The 10,270-nt window shown below is 47.6% G+C and overlaps 1 protein-coding gene across 5 annotated transcripts in view; it reads right to left on the minus strand.

Annotated features, from left to right (window-relative positions):
• Positions 1-2,637, minus strand: part of CAST (calpastatin) — a 59,882-nt gene extending 57,245 nt beyond the window's left edge. For 2 of the 5 annotated variants that reach the window (XM_075741284.1, XM_075741282.1), the window contains exon 1: positions 2,410-2,637. In XM_075741284.1, the coding sequence (XP_075597399.1) occupies positions 2,410-2,460 (51 nt within the window). In that variant the 5' untranslated portion in view covers positions 2,461-2,637. Of the gene's footprint in view, positions 1-2,132; positions 2,260-2,409 lie in introns of those variants that run through there. The other 3 variants (XM_075741287.1, XM_075741285.1, XM_075741283.1) reach the window with 2 other exon arrangements.
• Positions 2,638-10,270: the final 7,633 nt, after the last annotated feature.

Here is a 10,270-nt window from a genome sequence, read left to right on the forward strand (position 1 = left end):
CAACAGCTCTTTTCTGCTCTGTATTTCCAAGCTTTGAACCCCTAGTAAAAAAAACCAAAAATATATATTTATATAAATAAAATAAAGCCAATAAATTAATCTGCTTAGCAAAAGACTAAGCTCAGGTTTTATGGGACAGTTGAAGTTACATTTCTAGTTTAACTAATGAGCTAACAACAATTCCTTATAGCTGTTAAGTTGGCTCAAAGTATTTTCCAACTTTACTACCTAAAAACAAAACACACAAACCCACCCATAATCACATCTTCGCAAAACACACAAAAACATATCATAAACAAGGAAGTTTATCCCGAGATCTCCATCACATTCTAGAGTGCACAAAAACGTCACGACACAACTGTTTTACAGACACACCTTTAACGTGTGATTCAAAGAGCATTCATAAAGCAGAAAGTAACTGGCCTAGGTGAAAAGCTTAGAGCAACACACTAATAACTGAATGTGCAACTGCGTTCTCAGCCCGCGCCTGCAAAAATCAGACCTCAACTAAAGGTCACGCTTCAAGACATTCCTTCTAAACCTCGGGAGCCCCATCAGCGTTAACGAGCCTTTGGTTCAAAGCCATTGCACAGCATCTCAGAGGACTGCAGTGACGACACCCTCAGTAACTGGGTGAGAAGGGAAGTCTCCTTGCAAGATTCTCAGCTGAAGTCAACCAACTGTGCGTTACAGATATTAAAGGAGACTATCATTTTATGCAGACAGGAATCTGGCCTTCCTTAAGAAGATGGAGATTTTGATGCTGCTCAGAAAGCTGCCAGATGCAAAGAGGTATCAGGGGAACTACAATCCAGCAATGTAAGGAATGGACAGGTGAAAACTAGATTCTTTGCACGGCCATCCCATTCTGCTTTAAACACACCAGCCAGTAAAAACCTTGGTAGAAGCAACCACTGAATCTCTTCTGCATCTGCTCCTCTCCCCCACCTTTTCTGCTTCCCTTACTCATCATCCTTTAGACCATAAAGTCTTCTGGGCAGAAGTCACCCGGTGCGACACACGTGCGTGGGACAAGAGAAGATGCCAGTCTGACCCAGGGGGCCCGCAGGTCCCATGCTGCTGCCAACAACTGCAACAATGGGTTTCCAATGGAGCTTCCTTACCTGATCACAGGTAGCCACGTTGTCTTATTATCTTTTCCTATGCTGGATTCAGTGACCCAGGACTACCGAGGCCTTTAACATTCATGTCAGCGCTTAATACAGCAATTCCCAAACCGTCCTCCTTGTGATTTTGTCACCTCCACCACAATGCATCACTGATGTGACTTGAAAACATTACTAAACACGGATCCAGGCTACGTAGAGCAATTTAAAAGTACAGTGATAAATTCAACAGATTTCATCTACCTGACGTTTTCCCTGAAAGCCACCTTACACGATGCACAATTTCTGACAAACTTTAACAGAATGAAAACTTTTTTTCACTACTCCATAGAGACACCGTTTCCTGATATGACTAATAAATTATAGAGAAGACTTTTTAAAGCAATCGCAGGTTCGTCACAGTAATGAGTAGCGACCTAAGTCTAGCCAAACCGCAGAGAGCCATCAGAGCCCTGTGGTTTCCTTAGGGAGTATTTGGCAAGCGACGACTATTCCTGGCAACTCCACCACCTGCCTGCAGTGAGGAACACGCTTCTGAAATAAAGGCACACTGCAGAGTTTTTTTCCAAAGCAGAAACAATCCCATGTAAATTCTGCCCTATGTCGCAAATTGCCGTGTTTTGACCGAGCGTTAGAGTTTCATCAGCTGGCGAGCTTGCATTATTCAGAAGATTACGAAAACAGCCAACAACACGAAAAAACCCAGTTTTTAGTGTCGTTTGTAAAAGACCGCGGCGGGGTTATGGCGGTACATCCAGAGAACACCAAGTTCACATCTGACCAGCAATACACTACATGAGCCTTTAAAAAAAAGCGCCCATTTGCCTCCGGTCACCACAAAATCCTTTCCTTATCCCTTCTTAAGCCTTAACGCCAGAGAGGGGAGGGAGCCCTCCGCACCCCTGCCCCGCCCGCCCACCGCTCCCCCGGGCTCCCCCGGGCTCCCCCGGCCCCGTCGAGGCTCGTCCCCCGGCCCGGTCCCCGCGGCGGCAGCCCCCTATTTACCACGGTGTACCACCACCGCGCGAAGGCCATGGCGCTGCCCGCTGCTCCTCACCGTCCGGCCTGGCACGGCACGGCACGACCCGGGCCGCGCCCCGGCATCCGCCTCCGCCCCAGGGCGGCACCCGCCGCGGCAGCGGCCTCCCACCGCCGGGCACCACGGCAGGGCGGCGCCCGGGGACCCGCCGAGCCCCTGGGGCGGCCAGGACAGCGCCCCGCCACCGCCTCCGCCCCGCACACGCACCCCGCCGCCGGGCCCCGCGCCCCCGCCCCACCTTACCGCGGCCGGCGCGGCGGGGGGCGGCTGCCCCCCTGTCCCGGGCTGCGACATGGCGGCGGGGCTGCCTGCCGCCGGCCCCCGGCACTGCTGCGAGCCCCGGGGAAGCGGGGCGAGGCCGAGGAAGCGGGGGTGGGAGAACGTCCGGCGAAGCGGGGGTCAGCGGGCGGCGGCGCGCAGCGGTCCCAGCACCACAGCCGTCCCGCTCGGCGGTCGGTCCCTCCCCTTCCTGCCGGGGCCGGGCCGGGGGGGGGGCCCGCGGGGGAAGCGGTCTGCAGCCGGCCGTCGTGATTCGGGCCCGGGCTGAGGCTGCTGGGCGGGTACCGTTCCCGGTGGCGGGACGACAGTCACTCGAAGCAAGAGTAGCGTTTCTTTAAAAAGGGGGGCTTGGGGGGGAAAAAACCGCACAGACACTTTCCTCATGAGACTCGGTCCGTCAGCCTTTGCCCATGGAAAAGTGTTGCGTTTGGACACCTGCAGCTGGTGGTGGCTGTTGAGGCAGCTCCCGCCCGGGTCCTGCCCTGTCACCCCTTCCCCGAGCTGGCGGCAGGTGCCTGCGGCTGCCACGGCACACGGCTCCTCACCAGCACCGGCCTTGGCCCTCATCGCGGCCCGAAATGGCGTGAGCGGCAATGGATGCCCTCCCGCCATGGGAACGCCCTCGGCCTTGAAGTTCTCCAAGGCCGCGTTGGTAAAGAAATGAAGCAGAGCTGAGTGGTGCAGCAAATGTTCTTGAAGCATTCTGGTGAGAACGATGTGATTAATAACGTGAAGTCAACCTCCACTGGAAGGGGTTCAAAACGCAATAGTTGCCTAACTGCGTGTAGGTCCACACGCACTCACACACAAAGGTTGTGTGCAGGAATTGGCATGGTTCACCAGCCTGGTTTCGCCCAGCTCTTCTTTCTGCGCAGCTCAAGTAAAAGAAATAGGCGTTTGGGGTGCTAGGGGGTCCCAGTTTTAGGCTGGCTGGGTGGAACAGCCGTTGGATGAGCTGCATTGCTCCGAAGAGGCAGCGGCAGCAGCGGTTCCTGGACACGGGCACGTGCGAGGAGTCCGCATCTATCAGGGTGAAGCAAAAATGTCCGAGTGTTCAGGGAATGCTCGCCGCCTAAGCAGCTGCTCCCTGTTTCCTCTGGGAAGAGGCAGCAGGACTATGTCACTCAGTGGGAAGTCTGTAAACCCAATTAGTGCTCATGCCCCGTCCTGTCAGACGGGGAGAAGGAGACGAGTGGGTGAGCGTGAGCCCCTCCAGGCCTTGGGGAATGGCTTTTACCTCCACAGAGGAAGGGTGGTTCAGACGCGTCCTTTGCCTAAAGCCCTGCTCTTCCTTTCTAGTTAGCTCCATGCAGATTTACGGCTGGCCTTTGAAGTGTTTCAGCCTGTGACTTGTCTGGGCTTTGCATTCCACTCGATGGGTGACCTGCCTAAAATTTTAAGTCCCCAGCCTTTACCCGAGTTCTCCATTGCATCTGGCCATGGAGGTGCAAAGCAGTTACATGGGCCCGGCTTACGAGGCTGTGCATTTCAGCAAGGTGCTCCGGAGGAGATGAAGGCGAGGGACGTGCTTCGTGCACGGCTTTTGCACGAGTCTCCTGTGCGCTGTTTTATCCAGGGTCACTCTGACAGGTCTAACAGATTGTACTGCATTCCTCGGCTGCGGCAGCGGACCCTCCCTGCTGACACGGTGCTCCATGAGGCCTTCAGGGTGCTTCACCCCGCTCATCGCTACCTGCCTGATGACAAGCTACTGGAGCTGACAGTAATTGATACTGTGGAGTTGCACAGTAACGAGGCAGTAATACATGAAATCCTCGGTGAAGTCGGCCTGTATCATGCTGGGTGTTGAGGGTTCTGCTGATGCAGAAGCTCACCATCAATTCTGAGCTCTCCTGGTTAGGTATATAGCTGAGATCTGAACACTGCGTAGCTGCAAGAAGGAGTGGAGCTGCCCGGGCACTTGCTCCAGTTCCCGCAGCCGCTGCCCGTGTCTGCAGTGTTTTGGGAACCCACAGCTCCAGCCTTGCAAGGAAATCTTGCTGTGGGGCGAAGGGGTCGGCACTGTTGTTTCCATTAGAAGGTTCCTCCAGTTTGCCGCTGCTGTAAGAAACCACTGTTTATTGGCAATTTCTGCATAAATTTATTCATAAGTAGTTTAGATTACTTTTATATGTAAAAGATGTAGACAGCACGCATTTAGCAGGGGATTGAAAAGCAGATCCTTGTTCCTCCAAGAGAAGTGATCTCAGCTGACGGGTGCCTGAGTCAGCTCTTGAACTACTGCAGGCTGAAATACCACTGCAACAGTTTGCTCATTTGGGTAAAGATTTGGGTATTTGAGTGGAGGAGTTGCTGGTAATTATCCAAATCAGTCTGACACTCACTATCTTTAATGAGGAAAAAATAGTTTTTTCTTGCAGCTTTCAGTAGCGTACAGGTGTGTAATTTCAAAGTCACATTGTGTTTTCTGTTGCATTTTCTACCTGTTCCTTGACAGCATCTGCAAGTGAACAAACATGCTAAAGCCTGCCGAGATTTTGTGTGGCTTTGGCAACGGGTCTCTGCACTGCGCTGATCAGAAACAGATGCAGGAGACGATGGATAGTCCAGATGTACCGTTTGCTCAATGTATATTGGCTGGAGCAGCAGCAGGTGGCCACGTCAGGAACACAGGTTCTTTACTGTGGTAATGTGTAGTGTAAGCAAGTATTTAAAAACTTTTCCTATGCTTTTAATAGTCATTTAGAGATATGTCTCATGGATACATTTACATTTACATTTAATTCAAGGTACTGGGAGTCTAAAATTGGAATCCAGAATCACAGACTCATCTTTCCCTACCACACTCCATCTCCAAAGGGCACCACTTGATTTCAAATGCCTCTGAATAAAAAGGTACTCAAAATTCTGGCAGGAGCGGATGAAATTTTTGCCAAGCATACATATTTTATTAGTATAACTTGCATAATAGTACTACTGCAAGCTTGTGAGTCACTCACCAAATTTACAAAATAAAGTACAAAATCTCTTGTGTGATTGGATTTTCATCTAGGGTAGTTTAAAAAAAGCCTAAAAGTAATTATAAAAACCAGTCCAAAAAGTTGTTTGTTTAACCTCTTTCCTCCTCTTTTTCTGGTTTACCAAGAAACTTGTCACAAGTTTTTATTCTGTTCTCTTCCTCTCAAAACCATCAGGATTTGCTTTTTTTTTAATTTGATGCATGCAGTCCCACCCTGTTTTAACACACCAACAGTAACAAAGACGGACAAGTACATGCCATTTCTTCTTCTACTGCTTTTGTTCACAAAGTGTTCAGTAAATGGAAACAGGAATTTTCAGTTATGGAAATCCTATTTGTTTGTAAGAGAAAATAGTTTGATAATATCCTTGTTCTCTAAAGCAATAATTCAAATCCTTGCTCTTGAGAAGAAAGGTTTCTTTCTGTATATATCAATACCCATGTTTTTGTACATGTCACAAACATGTTCTCTTTTATCATATACATGTTATGTATGTCCTCTGCTTGTTTAGTGTGGTTTGAAGACTTCCTGCTGGACTCCATCCCACTGCTGAATGGAAATTTCCTTTCCACAGACAGAAATCCCAAGCTTTGACACCAAGCAAGAGAAAATTAGAGTTGATTCTATAGACTTCCTTGGAGTTTTGTTATTTTGTAAACCCCTTAATGCTGAGCTGGACTTTAATTAAACAAAACTAACTTGGAAATTAACTTTGAATAATTACTGGAGCTAAATTTGGGTGATTTGTAAAAAAGTTTTTATATATCCGTATGTTCTATTTCATTACACTGAAATAGGGCGAAGCCCAAAGCTTCAGCAGAATGCGTCACATACAACCGTCAGTAAAAAACCCGGTACGTTGTAGCCTTCATCGTGCAGGGCTTTGTCCCACCCCATGTGTTTGGTCCTCTCCTTTCTCCACAGCCAGTTCCTCCGGGGGAAGCCAAGCAGTGCTGTCAGCTTTGGGAGTCAGCAGACGTTCCAGGCAGCTCAGGTGAGACCGCCGTACCCCCAGAAAAGCTCTAGCTGCTGGTTCGGAAACAGTTTAGACATGTGTGCTTCCGACCACTGACTTGTTTCAATATAAAATCAGCTTTTAGCAAATCACTGGCATTTCTCTGGCCTGGATACAGATACAGACAGCACAGCACGAGGAGCTAGGCGTTACCGCGATGAATGTCAAATATTGCAGCTGTGTAGGAGTGGTAACCTGCAGCTCTTTTCTGTCTGCTGCTCTTATCTACAAAGAACTTTCCTGGGATGAGGTATGTTATCTCAAGTGTAAACTAAATTATGAAATTGCAGCAAAATGTGTATCCTAGACAGTTCTGATTCTTATAAATCTGATATATAAAGATTTATACGTAGGAAAATGACAATACCATTTATCTCAGATTCTCAAACTGTAGGCTTAGCTTCGTCTTGAAGTAGAAACTGCATATAAGGAAAACTTAGGAGACCTCTTTGTGAGGTGGGACAAAAAAAATCTATGTGTTTAGAAGTAAACTTTAAAGTCTTTGTACACTGGAAAGTCTCAAAATCGATAGAAAATCATGCCAATAAAATAAAATCAATACCTTTTAAGCACAGTTTACATTTTCAACATGCAGAATTTTGTAAAATGTTTTTATTTGTATCAGTGCTGTATCTTGCAAATCATAAAACCCACCGAAGGGATTAAAACTTTCATGTACTTGGACATTTTCTCACTTAATCTCCATCTGCCACAGAAACAATGATTTTCTTGAGAGTAATAGCATTCCCTCCAGTGCCACGCCGCACTTATCCCTAATCATCAAGGTGCGTGGTGGTGCCCTCAGGGCAGTACTCTCCTTCAGATTAAATTAATCCTGAGATTCTTGGTATTAATAGAGACTTCACAGAGGAAGAGTTATGAAGAATAGATGTGGTTTTCTAAAATGCACCCTGTGAAACAAGCTAAAAATTGTTTGTATTGGTTTACAAAGATGCAGTAATTATGTGGGTGACTTTTGAGGAGACATCCCAGGGTAACGAAAAAAGGGTTTTATGTGACACCACATCTCTTTTTCTATTTCATTTTATGTGTTCTTTTTCTCACTCTCTTACCCGTGCACAGATACACACGCAATTAGGGCTGAACAAGCCCAAGACAGATCAAAGTATAGTTTATGGCTAATCCAAAAAGCAAAAATAAAACCAACACTCGACTACTTTATATATGTTAAGTACATGCATACATACATACACGTGTCTGTCTCAAAACTATTTTGTACAAGTATATGGTGTAATGCACCATATCGCTAAGCAGCATTCCCATGATTCCCAGGTAAAATAAGAGAGTAATGACTAAGGAATAAAGCAAAACAGCACTGAAAGCTGTAATTAATTTACACCGAACTCACACAACAAAATATTAAGGTTAAGACAGAATTTTGATAGAAACCTCGGAGAATCTTCAGGGCCAGGAAAGGGAGAAAAACAGCTCCTCCGCCTGCCCCTGCTCAGCCTTCATAAGGGGTAGCCACCACGTAAGCCTTTGGTTGGGTATCACTTGTAGCTACTAGTGACACCAGCAGCACGCAGTGGCCGTGACTCTTAATTCCACAAAAGACAGTCATTTTATGGCTGTTCCTTGGGGCCCTACGGGAGCACGGTGCTGGGAGAGTACCGTATACTACAGCTTGTTAGACAACACAAAATGCTCTTTTGCCAACCCTGCTGAGTATCTTTTTTGCTTCCCACAAGTGTTTTTAAAACTATTCCCTGATGCTGTGTTGGCTGGGCAGTGATGATGCTTCTCATATACTTTCAGCAGCTGACTGTGAGATGAGACATCGGTAATTACAAGAGTACTTCCATAGTATTTCCCTCTGCATTTGTGACAGGTTATGGAAAAAACCTCTGGCAAACCAGAAATTCCTGTTGAGAGAGAAGAAAATTGTAGTGCTGGGCTCCGGCAGCTCTCGTCAGTTCTTGCACACCCGCCGTTCCTGCAGGGCTGCAGCCCCGGGCGTTGGTCCACCTTTCTGGGGGAGGCTGTTGCCTTTGCTGCTGCTGAACCCGGGCTCAGGAGGACTGAGGGATGTGCGGGGCACACGGCGTGCTTGTAGAGGGTAAAGGCGTTCACCCTGAGTTTTGTTTATGCACAATCCTTTATGCACACCACGTTGCTGATCCGATTATCGAGATTAAAAACAGGGCTATATCAACAATGAAAAAAATTTTTTATATAGCTTGTCCTCTCCGGTATGCTGACCGTGAGAAACCTAATTGTGGTTTTCATCCAAGCACGTACTCACGTGTAATGGCATAATTATTTGTGCAAAATGTATTTGTATGCAGACACGCACATTTGTGCACTCATATATACACTTTAAATACACAGACACGCAAATAAGTTCTTAATTACACTCTGGAGTTAGAAAAAAAACACTGTCAAATACTTTGCCAATCACAGTTGCATGACGTGCCTGGAAACGGGGCTGAGAGCAGACAATCCTGTTCCTGAGGAGAGCCTTGCGTTGCTGAGCGATTGCAGATGAGCTTGATCAGGGTGGGTGGATGTTGTGCATTTAACAGCCTTGTTAGCGTCTGGTTCGTCCTGTGCTTAACTTGGTTAACTAGTGCCTCATCTGAAAGTGAGACTAACGTGTTAAAAGCTGCATTAATATTAATAACCACATCTTCAAAAAATAGCTCTGCTTACGGCATGACATCCCTGAATCCATTATTGCCATCTACTGCTTTGCCATTACATCCCTGCTCAGATGTTTTCTCACTTGCGTGGCTCAAGCTCTTCTTCGTCACCGGGACTGTATGCTCTCCGCAGAACTCAGCCTCACAGGCCCGTTCTTAGGTGAATTCTGTAATTTGTGCCTTTTAAGAAGCACAACTTCCAGTCAAAACAGCAGAAAGGAAGTGAAAGTAAGTACAGGCTGGTGCAGAAATGTTTTATGGAAAATTGCAACACTGCTTCACAGGAAATTCTTTCCTGTTTCAGAAATGTGAGGAAATAAGAAACTGGGATTGATCTGAAGGGAGACATGGGTAAGATGGAAAATATTTTATATGCTGTTTCAAAGGCAGTAAACATTTTTCATAAATTAAAAAAGAAAGCAAATTGAACTAACGTTGAGCAGAACCAGACATAAGCAAGCACCTGGAAAGAGGACCAGAGCACTCAGTGCAGCTTGGCTTGACATTACTTCAAAGCAAGTAAAAAAAAAAAAAAACCACCTCACCTTTTGCTTGTTTCATTGTGCCCTGAACGGATCACTCCCACCTCGGTAGCTGAATGCAGCTATTTTGTACCTGCACAACATCACAGTAGTGTGGACCATTGATTCTCCCGAGCAGCCCAGCAGCAGTGACGGGGCACGAGGTGCGTCGCTCAGGGTTATCCCTGCTTGCGGCGGCTCACCCTTCCTGCTCACCTCCTCCGAAAACAGACGCGGCGTTAGAGGAGCCAAAGTGTGGATGACTTCCTCTCGGCATGCACCGCTCTCTCTGGGGAGTGTTTTCCCTTTCTATTTTAAGCCGTGCGTGAGTTTCTTGTTTGTTCTGAGATGTGCGGTGGAATAGCCCTGCGTTGCAGAAAGACCTGTTTGCACGCGTGTTCAGGACCAGGCATCGGCGCAGCAGTGCAGAGGGCTTGGTTTGCATCAAACCGCTTGGCAGAGCAGCCCAGCGCAATTTCAATCCAGCCAGTGTGTGCAAATCATTACAAAAGCTAACAGACTCCTCAGTGTGCCACAAAACCCCGGATCCGTCATTTCTGCCGAGGCAGGCTGATGGAGCAGGAGAGGCGGCAGTGACCGCCGGCACGCTGCGGGCGGGTGTGCGGGTGCCCTTTGCCGTGCGGT

The sequence above is a fragment of the Balearica regulorum genome, chromosome Z, assembly GCF_011004875.1.
Source record: "Balearica regulorum gibbericeps isolate bBalReg1 chromosome Z, bBalReg1.pri, whole genome shotgun sequence".
NCBI lineage: Eukaryota > Metazoa > Chordata > Aves > Gruiformes > Gruidae > Balearica > Balearica regulorum.